The sequence below is a fragment of the Coenobita brevimanus genome, chromosome 69 (assembly GCF_032717465.1).
Source record: "Coenobita brevimanus isolate Jiangsu-jjx chromosome 69, ASM3271746v2, whole genome shotgun sequence".
In the NCBI taxonomy this organism is placed as follows: Eukaryota; Metazoa; Arthropoda; class Malacostraca; order Decapoda; family Coenobitidae; genus Coenobita; species Coenobita brevimanus.
This window is the reverse complement of record NC_137022.1, coordinates 26,324,743-26,342,707: the sequence shown is the minus strand read 5'-3', so window position 1 is coordinate 26,342,707 and position 17,965 is coordinate 26,324,743. Positions and strand designations below refer to the sequence as shown.

At 39.8% G+C, this 17,965-nt stretch overlaps 1 protein-coding gene across 2 annotated transcripts; it reads right to left on the bottom strand.

The window, feature by feature from the left end:
* Positions 1-40: 40 nt before the first annotated feature.
* Positions 41-16,523, bottom strand: Non2 (upstream activation factor subunit spp27 homolog Non2). 2 transcript variants are annotated; one of them, XM_080277280.1, is made up of 5 exons: positions 16,431-16,523; positions 4,854-5,071; positions 3,368-3,499; positions 1,680-1,890; positions 41-1,340 (listed from the first exon to the last, which is right to left on the bottom strand). In XM_080277280.1, exons 1-5 carry the CDS (start codon positions 16,471-16,473, stop codon positions 1,273-1,275), a joined length of 672 nt encoding a protein of 223 aa, XP_080133406.1. In that variant the 5' UTR covers positions 16,474-16,523; the 3' UTR covers positions 41-1,272. The 2 variants fall into 2 exon arrangements, with proteins under 2 accessions (XP_080133406.1, XP_080133405.1); XM_080277279.1 differs by lacking the exon at positions 16,431-16,523 and adding an exon at positions 16,132-16,285.
* Positions 16,524-17,965: the final 1,442 nt, after the last annotated feature.

Here is a 17,965-nt window from a genome sequence, read left to right as displayed (position 1 = left end):
CAATATTAGTGACAATTTAGGATGAATATTTGTATTAAAAAAACTTTTATATCTTTACTTATTTACACAAGCTTTTACAGTAATGCTTAACCACACATAATTGTACTGATTCTGCTTGAGTGCAAACTTAAGCCTATGTCTAAAGTAGTCACATTCTAAGACAAGTGCATTAAAGTCCTATCACACTCCCATGCCAGCTTTCCCAGACATTTACTCTTCTCGACACTACTTGCCAAAATATACATCTGAATAGGTTAATTAGGAAAACATTAATTGACCACAACTAGGTCCCTCCTCCCACTAAATAATTATTCCTGCTACCCCTGACACCCGACACTTCAGTGCTGTCCATGCAATACAACCCTTCCTCTCCTATACCATAAGCACAGCAGATTACATGCCAAATATCTGACTGCAGAGCTTGTAAAAATAAGTAAGGTCTCTATTTTTAAACTTCTTAATCCAACAGTACTTAGGTAAAAAGAGGAAAGTGCAATGAAATGTCTCTTTTACAAAATATTTTATTAAAAGATGTACCATTGTGACAATTTCATTCAATCTGTCAACTATCTGTGGCTCTTTATAAAAAAATTAATTCTTCAATGTTTTTACCTCGTCACAAAAGCATTCTGAACAGGTGGAATGCAGTAATTTAATAAATTATACTAGCTAGAATGTTGAACCTATCTACTTCAAGCCACAGAAAAATTATAACATTTTTATATTACAATTCTACTTTCAAAGAAAATGTAATGATTAATGACAAATGTTATACATGAGAAGTGAATAAGCTAATGAGTGGTTAACTCTCCATTTTCATGAACACCTCAGAAATGAGGGGGACAGGGAGTAGGGGAATAATCTCAATTATGGGATAACACAAATATCAGTATCTGAATGACAGTGACAAAAAGAAAAGGAAAAAAGAGCACATCCAAGATACAAAAAAGGCGCACACCAAACAATGCTTAGAAATAACCGATGCCCCTCGTTAAACATCTTGGTGAAGCATACCAATAAGTAACAAAACTCATCATAACAATGTGAGAGTTCGCATTTAACTGTAGAAACAGATTATACACAAAATTAAATCATCATGTATATTGAAAATGTGAAGTACATCAAATGTTAACAAAACAGAGGGACTTCCCAAACTAAGCACAGTTTGCTGTAAAAGTTAGCTGAGAGTAGAACTGGTGTGTAGAGGTTGACTGCCTCGGTGCGTCAGCAGTAGACTGACTGACAGACAGGATTCCTAGCGTTACCTTGTCCTTATGCTGCCTCCAGAAAATGGTCCTTCAAGTGTTTCATCATTCCAAACGTACGGAAGCGCTTGACACCTGGAAATGGGTTACAAATTTTAAAAACTGGGAAATGGGCTACAATTTCTTAAAACTGTTACTTCAAACCCAGAACAAGGCATAATGAGAAAAGATATTAAGAGGATGAAATCAACAGAGGCTAAACTTTGCATCAAAAATGTTTTTATGGAGAAATTATATGGCTAAAACTGAACTTTAATAAACTGAGCAAAACCCAAATAAATACTGTGCAGTACAGCATAACCTTTCTTTGACAGGTTTTAACAACAGTAATAAATTGTCAGCCACTACTGAATTACACAAAGTAAAGTGAATGTAACATTCATAGATTCACTGAAAACCTGAAAAGATACTCACCAATAACCTTGAATAGCTGGTCGTCACAGATCGCATACTGCTTGTTATCAGGGTCCTGTAGCTCACGCTCCTTAATGACAGCCCACAGCTTCTTGACAACCTCATGCCTTGGCATTACATCTGAACCCACCACATCGGCCAGTTCCGGCGACAATTTGAAAGACTTGGTAAATGCAGACTTCTTGCCACGGCCACCACCCTTCTTTGAGTTCTGTGGAGGTTGCCATATGATAGAAACATTTTCCTTTCTCAAATAATTTATGCCACTTACATGATCTATATCAATATACTTTCTGCAACACTGCTGGCATTCCAATAATAAGTCTATCTATCTATAGCCCGACGCCCTAATCCCGCAAAGGGTGGCCGCAGACAAAACACCTCCAAGTCACTCTGTCACCCACCATTTGACTCCCCTCCCCCCAGCTCACCCCCCCCCTCCCTCATATACCTCTCAACTCCATCCTTCCACCTCATCCTCGGTCTAATAATAAGTACACTTAAATAAATAAATTACACTACACTACAGTAATTTATTCCCATGAAATCAAAGGACTACTACTCCAGTATATCTTCTCTGACAACCAAAGTAAGGTGAGTTTTGTGAGTGCTTGACGAATGAGCATAACTGAGGCATTAACCAATCAGAGCCAAACACTCTTTTCGAAAACTGAAATTCTAAGGGGTTCCTAAGCCCTTCTGGATGAGTTTTTAGTCGATAAAATTTATTGAATTTATCACATGCTGAATGAATTTCAACTCAATGTAGGAGTAAAATTATTAGCTTTTGCTTAGCATGACAGTCGGGTCAGACCTGTCAGTTATTTCCAAACTTGACAGAGTAAACAACACTCGTAATAAATAAATCCAAGAATATTACACTATATGGTAGCAATTTATTCCCATGAAATCAAAGGACCGCTGCTACTGTATTACGGTATATATATAATGTGATGACCAAAGCTCCAGGTCAAATATCTTAATGTACTGATCAAATACTTATACCTGGAACTGCAGAGTGGGATGCAGACCCTAAGTTTTTTTTTTTTTTTTTTTCCCAGGACCTTTAAAGGATTTTGAGTTTTTGAAGATCAGTAATATGGGATGAAGGCTGACCATACCTAATACCCATAGGCATTACAAAAATGACCTTGAGTAATTATGCTTTTGCATTCTACTTTGATTTCTGTTAAGCATATGACCTTTAGAGTTTGGGGATATATGATCTTGACAAAATGTATGAATTTTCACAGTTGAAGGTTTACCAATACAACTTTCAAGCCACAGGCCACAACAACAGCTGTTATAGATACAAAGGCTCACTTCTTTCAGTACTTTAACATTCATTTAATTTCACACAGCCCATCATGTCACTATGTATGCTTGGTATTACATGTGGCCAATTAATTAATATCTTTATCTTCATCACTGGCAATAAATTCAGGAACTCACTCATGAATTAATCCACTAGCTCAAGTAGAAGTGTTTTTCAAAGAATGGTCTTGACCTTTTCCCTATGATTTCTGCTACTGCACAGTCTGTCTTCACACAGAAATCCCCAAATCCATGAAACTTCCATATGCCCCCTGCTGTTACTGCTATCATTACACCCTTTTTAAAGCCTTTTATAACCAAACATCCCTATTCCCAGTCACTCATACATACATACAAAGTGCCAAGCCACAAACCTTCTTCCGCTTGCCCCACTCCTCATCTGAATCATCGTCATCATCAGCTTTGCGCTTCCTGGGGCTGGCCTTTGGTTTCCTGGCAGTCTTTTTGCCGCCTGGCTCATAGTCGTCATCATCATTACCTTTGCCCTGAACAAGGAGGCAGTATAAATTAAAAGTCATCTCCATATGGATGTTACCCAGCTTAGGGAAGGTGTACAAAAGTGTCTTTACACCCTCCAGTGAAAAGACCATTCTAGTGCTGAATAAAACAATCCTGAGGAAGCAAATGGATTGCAGGAATTAACGCCATGAAAATATATATATATATATATATATATATATATATATATATATATTAGGTAGTACTGGTACAGCTGCTTAAAAAAAAAAAAAAAAAAAAAATCATTATCATCCGGACTTCCTTTCCCACCCAAGGGCAGGGTGAGGAGTAGCAATGTCCAGACAGCACAAACTTGCCCAATCCAAATAGGCCACACTTCCAGTCACTCATCATTCAAGCCCCCGGAATCCGGGCTCTACCGGATACGCCAGAAACATTCACCACATTCTGCAACTTCACACAAATGTATCCGATTGAGTCAATCTGGACGCTGCCATGCTCATAAGGGGTGCCAAAATCCCTGATCATGCACTTCTCACAAAATTCATCCAGCCAGCTCGATCTCTTGTCAGTTCCCTAGCCTCACTGACTTCCAAACCTCTCTCGGTTAAAGGGCGCTAACTCCTTGCAAAGGCTTATGACCTAGAAACCGAATCTAGAATAATTTATGGGTAATCCAATACAGTATACACCCTGTTCTAAGGTAAATGAACATCCTTATAAAGTGGTTTACTCACTATCAATTCTCCTCACCAAAAACACAGCCAAAGAAAAAATGAAATGCTGGGAAAAAGGTCAACAAATATGATGTTAAATATTTGGGTCACTGTAAGAACTTCCAGAGAAAAACATATGCGCTAAGGTATACTCTATATAGTGGCCCCCCGGCGATCCCTCTTACACACACCAACTCCACTCTGGCAGTGTAACTAAGCCCTATTCTCCTAAACCCCTGAATGTGAACATAACTACCTTGGTACAATTTAAAGAAGAGTACCCAATAAAATGCATTTTAGAATATAATCTTTCTTAGCCCCACTCAGCTCACAGATGTCTTTAAAACAATTTTGAACTATTTTCAGCCAAGAATAAACATGTCACAAAGGAGGAGTTAGACACAGCCATAATAAACCCTTAAGAATATGAGACTCCTTTATTACACTAAATAAAAGTCTGGTAGTAGCAAAAGTGAACAAACAGAACATTGCACTAAATAAAAGTCTGGTAGTAGTAAAAGTAAACAAAAAGAACATCACCTGAACTCAAGGGGTTAAAGTTTTATTCAGCCTCCACATTAAATCTTCATACGCAAATATAATCCAGTATAATACATTTAGAACAAATCCAAGACTATTCAAGAGCTCCAACAAACCAGCTCACCTCTGACTCTGGCTCTGACTCTGACTCGTCCTTCTTGGGCACCTCCTCCTCAGACTGTTCCTCATCAGAGTGAGAGTTCACTTGGTCCTCAACATCAGCCATGATGAGCGCGTCTACCTCCTTTCTACGGTCTGAGAGATCAACACCAAGTCTCTGCTCCAGCTGCTGACGCACCTTCTTGGCTGTGACCTGCTGTAGGTCTGCCCCTTTGAGGATGGCTGTGGACCACATTGAAGAGCTTTAATGATGCATCTTTCTCCCCCATAACAATAAACCTTACTGTATCTAGTTTGTGACCTGCCACATTTCATCAAAATACACTGCATTAATACATTACATTAACCCTGAAGGACAACCATGATTACCCGGTAGTTTATTCATGCAGTCAGCTTCCAATTGGTAACCTAAGCTAACCTATCTATTTACTGCCTGATGCCTTAACCCCACAAGAGATGGCCAAGAACAAATTGCCTCTATGTTGCCCCATCCCCCACCATTTCACCACCCTTCCCCCAGCTCACCCCCCCCTCTCATATACCGGTACCCTCTCCACTCCATCTCATTCTCGGCCCCCCCCCCACCTCACATACTCTCCTCATAAGTCTCTCACTTTCCATCCCCTCCGCATGGCCAAACCACCTTCGTGTATTTCTCCTAACACTTTCTACCACATCCACGCCACAACACTCCTTCATGTACCCTAACCTAAACTTGAAAAACCAAAGGGGTGAGGAGGGCTCAACAGCATCATGCTTGTATCAGTGTGCATGGTGGATCCAGAATCTAGGGTTTGAAACCAGATTTTACAAGCATTTAAATGTGGGAGTGGGAAGTATGTACTTTCTTGTACTTGCAGATCACTATACTTTCCGTTTATATCAAAAACGTACAAAACATACCCATTACAACCCACAGATTTTTACATCTATTACTCTCACCTTATACCTCTTCACCAAACATGCTTCATCAGTATAGGGAAGGGTTAAATATGGCTAAACCTCTCTGTCTTGCAGTTAATTAATAGGGAATGTTACATTTAAGTTAGAGAAAACCTGCTTTACATGGGCAACATAAAAATTCATCCTCTCTGATCAAACTCATCAAGGTGGAGGTGGGGCAACCATTCTTCATACAGTATAAGCAAACTCGCCGTAAATCTAAGCAGTTTGAAGACATCTCGGGTAACATACTTTTTCATAATATTCATTTTGTTAAAATTAAACTACAGTGATACTTCTTGCAATGAAAAAATTGGAGGAAAAGGCAAATGGTATATCTGATATTTCATTATTCGGGACATACAATAGGGACCATTATATCAGACCTACAGTAGGTACAATACTGTATATGAAAAATGATTCGACAGGTACCCCACGTGACATCAAATAATCGGCACCCTATGAGTTTGGCCTGTGATCCTCAGAATATATCAGTAAGCAATACAGAGCTAACACTGGCCCCAATTTTAATAGATAATAATGAAAAGAGGAAATACTGGGCCTGGGTTTGGTACATAACAAAAATTATCTGGTAGGGCCTGGGGGGTCCTTTCTAGTCTCAGTCTGGTAAAAATGGTTCAATTATTTTATATTTTCTTTACTTTAAAAAAGGTATACCTTCACCTTTCTCATATACTCTAAGAGTACAAACTTCCCATTCCCTCAAATGTCCTACAGTACCTGCAGTTCAATAACATGAGTTTACAGCAAAGGTAATTATACAAGAGGCTCCCCCCCTACCCCCACATGCACTAAATATCAACAACCCCACCCATGGAATTATGTTTTGCAACAATGCAACTGAAGAACAGAAAAACACTTTTACAAATATGATCACATCTTTCATTATCATTATGAAGGGTAGCATATTCAATATCTACCCGTTTAAAAATGTTCAAAACCCTGCATCGCTAATGCACTGCAAAAATTGAACTCAACACCTTTCAAAAGGAAGCATTTCAATATACTGCATGTGCACATCATACAACACTTACTTAAAAAGAAATGTTCAATCAGTTCAGTACTGTAATCCAGCACTTTATTTCCTGGTTTTAACTCTGCTTTCATACAAGCATAGAATCTCCAGGTTCTAGTACTGCATGTGCAATCAAAGTTACCAATTATTGTAGGAACCCTTTCTTGGTACCATTTCCATCACATCACAGGTAACATGGTTGGGAAAGGAAGTCCTGATGATGAGGATGAATAAAAACAAACCCAATGGGCTGAGTTTGATACAGTGTTCATCACTGCCCTAACCTGTATAAAAGGCATATAACCACAGCTGGCCTCTTAGCCAAAATATCAAAAGCAGTAAATCTCTCATGATCCCCTCCCCACCAATGATCACTTAACATGGATGGTAAAGGTGAAATAGGGAATGCAATCAGTTCAAACATAATGGCCATATACAAAGTACTAATAATTAAGACTGATGGTTCTTTATTGTAATGGGGCACAGCTAATCATTTGGTTTGGAAAACTGGCATTAGCTACACATTTTTTTCAGTTTTTGATCCTACAGACTTCCCACTTACATGTCCTTAATGATACTATGGTACTTTCTCACAAGATGTTCACACATGGGTACAATTGTGGAAGGAATTTTCTGGGTAGGTTGATCTGTGCAAGCAGATGCTGTACTGGAGGGGGGGGGGGGGGGGAATGAATTGCCGAACCAGCAGTCATTTACTAAATCTGCACTTTTAATTGGAAAATATAATTTTTATCACCATGAACTGTGTTTCTGTGCTTACATCCTGCCTAAATAAACACTTTTGTTTTTGTCTATCAACTTGCACCTTTCCTTCTTGCTAGAAGTTTGCTCTCATTTCAGCCTGTCCCAAAGCAGGGTGACCATTCCTAGCCCCCTAATTACTGTCCAGTTGCTCTAACATATCGTATTTCAAAAGTTTGAGTATATTCTTAGCAAAATTTTTTTTAAAGCATCTTTCCTATCACAACCTTCTTTCTGACTGTCAGTATGGGTTCTGCCAGGGACGCTCCACTGGTGATCTCACCTACCCAGACCCCTGGTCATCCTCCTTTCTGGACTTTGGCAAAAACTGCCATTGGACTTTACATCTCAAAAAAGCTTTCCATCGAGTCTGGCATAAATCTTTAATTTCCAAACTACCCCCTTACAGTTGCTATCCTTCTGTGTGTGCCTTCAACACTAGCATCCTTTCTGGTCGTTCTACTGTACGGCTGCTGTTGTAAATGGCCACTGTTCTCCTAGAGTTATATGGTGTTCCTCAGGGCTCTGTCCTATCATCAATTCTTCTATTTATGAACGACCTTCTAAGCTGTACATCTAACCCTATCCACTTATTCACTGGTGACTCCACCCTTCACCTTTCCATTCACTTCCTGTAGAATCAATCTCAGTAGTTGCTTCAACAAATAAGGGATAAGGTTATGGCACACCTAATGTCTGACTTGGCTCATATCTCCCATTGGGGCAAAAATAACCTTGTTTTTAATGCATCAAAAAATTAGTTCTTACATCTATCAACTCGACAAAATCTTCCAATGGTACTCTAATTTTTAACAATATCCAGCTCAATCCTGTATAATCTTTCTATAATCTTTAAAGAATACTTGGGGCTTTATTCTCTTGGGATTTACCTTGGAAAGAACATATTACCGCTTGTAAAATCTGCTTCCAAGAGATTGGGTGTGCTAAGAAGACTCTGTACCTTCTTCACCCTAGCACAGTTGTTGACTTTATACACTGTTTTATTTGCTCATATGTAGAGTACAACTCTCATGTGTGGGGAGGCTCCCCACACACAGCTCTTCTCAACAGGGTGAAGTCAAAGGCTTTTTGTCTCATTAACTCTCCTCCTCTTACTGAATCCCTTCAAACTGTCTCTTTGCCCCATAGTTGCATCTTTTTTTTATAATTATGATACTTCAAAGGTCACTGCTCCTATGAACTGTCTGCTTGCACCCCTCCACCACTAAGGTGGACATGTAGCACCCGTCAAGCAACAAACTCTCCTGCCTATCCTGTCCAACTCTCTAATGCAAGGGTTAACTGCTACTCCAATCCTTCATGTATGCAACAGGTCAACTCTGGAACTGTCTCCCTCTGTTTTTCCTATTGCCTAAGATCTCCAATCTTTCAAACACAGTGTGTCCAGGCATATTGAAATGAATGGATCTTGAATTTGGTGCTCTGTTATCTTGTTTTTGTTTTTCTTCTGAGAGGGAGCAATTTGCAGGCCCCTGCCCTTTGGTTCCTTCTTAAAAAAAAAAAAAAAAAAATCTGGTTACTCAAGCAGGAGGCAGGACTAACCCCTGTACTCTGATGCCATATTTCCTATTTTACTCTGGGGCTATTATCAATGTTGGAATTTTTATCTTTTGTTACACCCATGCTATATTATTTTGGTAAAACTTCATGAAATATGTGCAGTGATTGCAATCATCTTATGATGTAACTTGGGAGCAATTATATTACAGTAGAGTAATCCTGATGGTTTATCTGATTATTTTAGACTAAAATGTTAAGTAGAAAAATCAATTACAGTATACCTATTTTGCGATATTTAAGGAAGCTGTCAATTTGCCCATGGCAGGCAATTTACCAAATGGATGAGTCAGCATCAAACTTGAAATCGATGGGAAACCTAACAATTCAGCCTAAACTTAACCTAACCTAGCTTATCCTAACCGGGGGGCTTTGCCCCCAGACCCCCTTGTTTTAACCACCCAGGACTGCCACAACCTAGAAAGCCCCTAAAATAGTATCAGGCCAAATTCCAATTTGAGTCCTAAATTACCTACCACTACTTATTCTAAACTAACCTAACAACTGAAATTACAGAAATCTAGCATCGATAAAGAATGCGAAATTATGCCAATAGAAAGGCTTGTCTGGAAAGCACGACAGCAGTTGTGCTTTTGGTGGCAATTTTGTCTGGGTGGCACTTTGTGATGCCTATTCCCCCCCCCCCCCAAAAAAAGTAATCAGACTAATTTCAACTGGGAATCTGGAAATGCCACACCTGTGTGGTAAAATACAGGCATACCCAGGTTTAATGATGGAATTGGTTACGGTACGTATAACCAATTGCTAGGCGGGGTATTGTATCTCAGGATAGATCTAACATGTAAAGTATAGGGATGCGTGCCTTGGGATTCCCCCCCAACCAAGTCCTAAACCCAATCAAATGAGTCCAAAAACAAGTTCCAAGCTAACCTAAACCCCCAAATAGCTTTAAAACATGCTAAGCCTAAAAGCAGTTTATAAATCCCCTAAACCCAAAAATAAAACCTGAAGATCATCAAAAATAAGTCTGGAAAAAATGAAACTTAGTAAACTGCACCCCAAAATGACAATGTTCACCCCACCTATGACTAAAAGTCTAAAAACAATTTATAAACCAACCTAAATACAAAACTTAAGTCTAAAATATCATAAAAATTGGTAAAAAATTAAAACCCACCATTAAACGGGTTTGGCCATCATTAGGAAGGGTAGGGTGGAGTTTCTACCCCCCCATCGCTAATCTGGGGTATCACATCTCAGGGTCTGCCTGTATTAATTTGATTTCTATTTTTTCCAAACTTCAAATGATTTTCACTTTATTGTCCCATATGATTCCTACCCAGTCTGATGGATGAAGTCAGAAACGGAATAAAATAAACTATCGAAACACAGACACTCATACTGAATAAACTGGGAGAAACCTGGTTCAATAAAGCCTGACCTCTGATAAATATGAGGGTCATGCCCCCCCCAAATGATTCCTACCCAGTCTGATGGATGAAGTCAAACGGAATAAAATAAACTATCGAAACAGACACTCATACTGAATAAACTGGGAGAAACCTGGTTCAGTAAAGCCTGTCCTCTGATAAATATGAGGGTCATGCCCCCAACTGGGAATTCAAACTGGATTGAAAATAATTGAATATAATACATATTCTAGAGCTAAATGTGAAACATTACACCAACTTGGCTGCAAATTTTGCCCTTTGGCAGCTTATTTCACAAACTTGTCTTAGCAGTTCAAGCCTAGTACAGTATTCTATCCATCTATCTATTGCCAGACGCCATCATCCCATAAGGGGTGGCCATTTGACTCCGAGTTATTTGTTTTACAGGGAGGGGCACTAACCCTCCACCAACCCACTTGTTGACACATAGGGAGCAAGTATGGTTTGGTTATATGGTTACCACCCAGTGTTGTAAATGGTTTCCTGGCTTACAGGAAACTAATTGGCTTGTCACTCAATGTACAGCCACCTGTAAAGGAAAGAAAAGCAACAAGAAGTGACAGGAAAGATGGGAGAAATAGGAAGAGAGGAGGGCAGGCACAGAAAAAGAATGATAAAGGCTAAGGAAGAAGTAGGCAGCACTACATCAAGTGAGTGGATGATGGTCGCCACCACCTACCAATTCAGCAATCACAATGGGGAGCTGGCAATTTCAGGCCAGAATGGAGTAAAATGGGCAGGAAACATTTACTGTATACTTTACCTACTGTACCACTCCATTTTCTCCCCCTTATTCAGTATAGCTAACAAAAGTTTGGTGGGCTAAGAGGCTTTTGAAAAAACAGAAATCCATTAGGCTATATAGAGGTCCAACATAGTGCAGATCTGCTGAACATTAATCAAATAATGAAAAATGACCATAATACATTAAAAACCTACCTAAATCGAACCTAACCTGCTCTATTTTAACCTATCCCTTAATCCCTAGACTCTGGGCTGTTTATAGCGCAGTCATCCTCTCAGTACAATACTGACATTTTTTCCAAAAAATAGCCTGTTTTCAAACCTTAATACAGTATCTCGGAAAGTATAGCAGTTAGGGAAGCAAATACCATATAACTCACTAACCCTTCTTCTTCCAAATAAAAGCATCCCCAGGTCTGCAGGTGGTCACGTTTATGTGTAAGGACAAAGAAGATTATTAATTTTTAGTGCACGTGGCACTATATATTCGTGCATGTGCGCATGGTCCTGACTTTGGCCTCACTCTCAATATGATAATTTTTCCATTACTAGATAAACCAGTGTTGCATTCATGGCACTGTCACTAAGCCCTAACCTAGTATCCTTGGAAAGAGGCTTGGCAGGGGTGGATGAGGCAAGGGGTCCACTTGAGGCAGGGATGGAATCGGACTGAGGGTTAAGAAAACATTGTCCTACACCTGGGAAAATCACAGACGACTGAGGTATGCTTGACTCAGGTGGGAGGAGTCTTTCCTGACCCTTTGGTGATGAGATCAAGTGGCAACCACTTCAAAGTATGGGGTGAAAACACTTGCAGTTATATCTGACACTTGCATCACTGATTCACAGTGTTTGTCAGATATAACCGTTTCCCGGCAGGCAAGGGGAGGGGGGGAAATCACCCCCCCCCTCCTCTGATATTAACAATCAGACCACCACAAAATCTAACCATGAAAACTGCTCACCTTAAGGAGATGGAGATTTGTATGTGTCGACAGAAAAGTCGAAGCTGGAAATGTTTCCACAACCAAAGAGGATAACTTTGAATGGAAGAAAAGACTCACAGCATGAGGACAATTGAAAATGTGTGCTGCTTCCCAACAGGGCTAGTCCTGGGTTACCTAAGCATGTCCGGTCAACCATTCTGCGTCTTATATACGGACAAACCTATCTATCTATCTATTGCCAGACGCCACAATCCCGCAAGGGGTGGCCATTTGACTTTGATTATTTGTTTTACGGGGAGGGTCACTAACCCTCCACCAACCCAATTGTTGACAAACCAATAGTGTCAAAACTGCTAAGTCTGTATATATAGACTATCTCGGTTCTCTAAGCTGCCAAGCCTGTATATACAAGGACACTGTTTTTCGCATATTTGCACAAAATTGAGTCTGCCCTTAGTGTTGGACAGAAAATGGGATGACTGACATCCCTCCCATGCCTTATACCAATATGTATATGCTGTACAGTATATATAAAAAAAAAGCAAACATGAAAATACATAAAATTAGCACAGAACCAAGTTCCCATCATCATAGTTTCGACTATGGCTGAATTTCATACACCAGGTTGCGTTTCCATACTACAAATACTCCATGCATCCATCTACTCTGTACCAAAATGGACTATCTATCCACATCAGCCGCTGACTGTATCTGAAAGTAGTCTATCCACATCAGCCACTGATGGTATCTGAAAATAGTCTATCCACATCAGCCACTGATGGTATCTGAAAGTAGTCTATCCACATCAGCTGCTGACAGTATCTAAAAGTAGCCATCTGATGCAAATCTGTGTTACGCTGTGCTGCCAGATATTGTGCTTACTCTCGACTTCCAAAGTTGGAAAACTATATATTATATATTTATATATATAAAAGAATGTGAAAATATGTAAAATTGGCACAGAATCCCAACTTCCCATCATCATAGTTTCAACCGTGGCCGCATTATGTAAATCACATTGTGATTTCATATTACATGTACTACTGTACATGCATCCACCCACTCCACACCAAATTGGACTATTGGCCATCAGATGAAAATCTGGGTGTGTTGGACAAAAACACCCATTTTTCTGGCAGAAAACTGCCCAAACGAACACTTTTACTATCACTAGGCTTATTTTGACCACTTTTCAGGTCTATTCATATATGGGTGGGGGTGGGGGGAGTTCAAAATGTCCAGCATTTTATGTAGCTCTGCTTCACAGGTCCTCCACAACCTAGGCATAAAAACCGACGAAGGCTCTGGCACTGAACGAGTTAATGGCTGTCCCTAGTTAATTTAAAGTGTGCGCCACGTGTTCACATACGGTGACTACCAACACAATTCTCTAGCTGTTCCTGGACAAAGGTCATGAGTCACGAGAAATTAAGCATTGTATTGGGGGGGGAAAAAAAAAAAAAACTTTTAAAGGTGCATTTGTGACCTAAATATTGTATTGTACCACTGAGAAGACCTCCCCCTCCCCTCTAACCTGGGGACTAATAAAACCAATGAGTATGGGTGCAACATTCAAAATTATTCCAACATACCTGCCTTGGATGCTTCTGTAACATGTTGATTTACAGCCTCGTTGACTGGATACTTCTGCACATTCCTACTTTCAGTGATGGGCTTTGCCCCCCTAATTTCCAATTTCAATACCTTGGATTGTTTCTAAACCCAACTTTAAAAACCCCCAATACCTACACCAACCTGTAAAAGACCACCACCTATCATCACACCTTCTGTACTTTGAAACTTTCGGTGCATTTAATAAAAAAAATTAAAAAATGCACTGAGAAACTGTACTTCTAAAATTACCATAACAATGGAAAAAATACAGTATAGTACAATGAAATTACCTGTGCAGAACACAGAAACTACCAATCAACAATTTCCATTCTAACTTTCAAGTAACATTGTTGGCAAGCAGTTACGCAGGTGGCATGACTCAACTTTATCTGATCTCCGATGATTTATTGTTCAGGTTACATCTGGGCAATTTACTGAAATTTGTGATGTGGATGAGTTAGTCATAACTGTCCCCTTCAATACAAGTGAACTTTCTTTACTAAAGGTTATCTGGTGGTAGAACGAGGAAAAAAAAAGTGTAAGGGGGTTAAGCAGTTCTTTTGCACATCATTTCCAGGTATATAACAAATAAAAACAGACAGTGCATATGAATAAAACATGTACAAAACTCAGAACTCTCAGTATGTGTGCATGAGGAGATGGAAAAGGGGGGGGAGGGGATATTGCACATCAGTGGGAATAGCACTCCCTACTTTTTTTTTTCTTTAATAATTGATCAAATATTTACATACCCACCAAGCTGAAGCAGGTGAGGTATTGGATGGGTAGGAACTGGGGGTTCCAAACAATCTCCAAGTGTGCTACTTTAGGTAATACTGTAAAATATTTTGAGTGGCTTAAGACTTCATATTCAGTAACAATTTAACCTGCATGCTGCAGCTCCCCCAATGCAAACTATGTCAGTTAAGTGGGCATAAATAGCGCAGTAGAGGTGTAATATATAATAAGCCAAAATAAGTTTCAAAACCACCTATGCCACTTACAATATGGTCCTAATATGTCCTTCCGGCTGACATAGCTTATCTCTAAGTAGGTTCTTATTACCATTCCCAATTATTATAGACTATTTATACCGGTACTGCCACTACAAAGGCAACTAAAAGATATTAGAATATGCTGATTGACATGGATATACATAATCTGACAAACCAAACTATAATTACTAAATGTCTGATATTTCAAAAAATATAAGATACATTGTGATTATCAGCAAGTGCAGGAACTAGACCTGATTACCTCCTCAGAACAAAGAAATTGGATTTAAATTTCAATTAATTGTTTGAAAGAAAAAAAAATGCGAAACGGGCAACCGATTCAAAAACAAGACAGGACGCTGCAAGACAAAAGCTGCAAGCACAACCGTTGGCCAGAAAAAAAAAATGCAATTATCAATATCCTCTTCCTTAACGCGCCATATCTCCCAGTTACCATATTTCACAAAACCACCGAAAAGCATACACAAGGAAAAAATAAAAAATAAAAAACAAACGGTGTACTATGGTGCTACAATTTAAACGTTATACGGCGGCTAACAAGCTCTGTATCAAAATATTTCGCCCGTCGCAGAAAAGTTCGTTGTTCGTCAGTCATCCCCAACTTGGCGACAAAAGGTCGCAACCCACACACGCTCTATTATATCTCCATTTTTAGTTCAGCCAGCATTAAAATGGCAATAATGGTCATTGCAAAGTACTCCCCAATTCACAGGGTAAGAACTGTCAAACTCTACATTAACTAAAAGCATCATTTATGGCTAAAAATCTTAAAATATCTTTGCTGGTGGTTGGCCAAGCAGGGACGCTTATGCCCGCCATCGAGCCTCGTCCATTTTGAAGGAAATTTCTAGAAATTTCACGATATAAACTCCGCGAAAATCCTCACACTATTAATCTTAAAGGCATACTCAACAACTTACCTTCCAGTACTTTTGAGATATAATGAAAAATTGGGCGAGAAAACGTCAATGTTTGTAGGCGGGAGAGTGAGGAGCTAGAGTAGGGGCTGCAAAATGCCGGTCTCAGCTCTCAGTACGACGCTGCAAGGACCAAATGACAGGGATAAAGCAAGCCCGTCTTTACCACCAAATAACTCTGAAAGTAAGCTACTTCACACGCGAATTTGCAACCTCCAGACTCCACACACTCCCCACAAGCACAAAAATGCTGAAGAAAGGGCAGAACAGTATTAATGAACTAAGGAAAATGAGGAAATGTGGGTGCTCCTGACCTGAGCGTGACGGGTGCGTAGAGAGGGCGGCGGGAGTGACGCCGCTTGGGTCCACAGCCGCCACCGCCACGACCTGGCAGCGCCGCGGCCACCACCACGCCGCACCCCAACCCTGCAGCACCGGCACCACTGCACCCATCTCCGCCCCGCGCACTATCACCACTTATTCACTCTCACTTTTATCAACTTTAGTCTCAATAACATCACTTACCGCCAAGTCTGGTGATAGATGAGGTATTCGTCTACCCTCATGCAAGGTGACAACTTTGAACGACAACTATAATGCACAATATACTAACCAGAAATTTCTGCCTTCAGAGTTTCCCGGCTGACCTGTGCCATGTTCTCTCACAAAGTGGGGCTTCTCACTTGCTACAGGTGGACAGGTAATATCGTGTTTTACTGAAATATTTTTACCTAAAACAAAACCTTTGTTATATGTCTTGGGACTAATAATTAATCGTCAGCAAAATATACAAAAATTTAGAAATTATATTTCAAAATATATTTCAACCCTGTGAATTGTAGAGGTAGAGAAACTCCACCGCATGAAAACAAAAGATATCTACTTGTCATTCATCGCTTTTGTCGTTGAAAATTTCTAAATAAATCTCACTTAGGATAATATACAGCTGAAACCTACTTGACAGTCGAATAACAAAGCGTCCTAATTATTTCATACTGAATTTGTTGTTAAGAAGTGTTCCCGTGCTTTGTGGAGGCGGGAGCGGTGGTGCCACGTGTGCTCCGCGTGGGTCTCGCTCCTCGCCTCTCGGTCCCCGGCCAGACGAATCAAAATGGCGGAGCAGGACTTTCCCTCCCGGATGGAGCTTATGTTATAGAAGTTGATAGTAAAAGATACTTTCTTAAACCTCATAAAGCACCTCAAACCTCTGAGAAAAACGCATATTCCTGCGTTGGTGATGACCTATACTATTTCTTTCGCTAATGAAAATGGTGCTCCGTCCATAAGCGTGGAGCAAGTGTGATAGAAAATTAATCTTTTTTCACGTTCCATGTCATACATATTGTTATATGCCATCAGAAAGACACATTGTCCAAGGATTCTTGACGTACTTTCAGAGATTGCTGATGTCAGACCTCAAAATAGCTGGTTACCTCACTGTTTCTCCATTCCCACCCCTATGACGCTATGTATAAAGATGATATCCATGTGCCACATCAGTGATCCCTGTCTTAATTCAGTGGTGCTGAGATGCAAGCATCACCTGTTGGCCAAGGAGTTGATAAAACAGTTCTGTGTAATTAATGAAATATCTTGCGCATCGAAAAATTAGCAGACAATTTTTTTGTGGATTAACTCCTTTGTTCAAGAAATGGCGGGAAATTGTACATATTTAACAGTTAAGCTGGATGTCTATTCATTTGTTGGAATATTTTTTGTTTACAGAATAACAAGTTCCAAGAATTTTTCACACACACACACACACACACACACACGATGTCACACACTGGAGGTGTTGCAGTTGAGATTACAGAAACCGATTTAGAAAGAGGCGCATATTGACACTGCAAGCTAGATTACTTGATTTTGTACTTGCACGCTGTAACTTGGTTTGATTGGAATTTCTGCTGAGATGTTTGGATTATATATATATATATATATATAAATCCATTTCCCCACTGAGAGAGGGGAAGGCAAAGGGCTAACTTGGGACATGAGACACGATTGAGGTTGTAGTTGGTATTTCAGTTTTACTGACTCATGAAATTTGGGCACACAAAAACTGGGTCGCAATGATAAGACCAAACTGTAATACACTGAACGGAACAATATATTCACGGCATACCATACATAAACAAAAAACCCTTA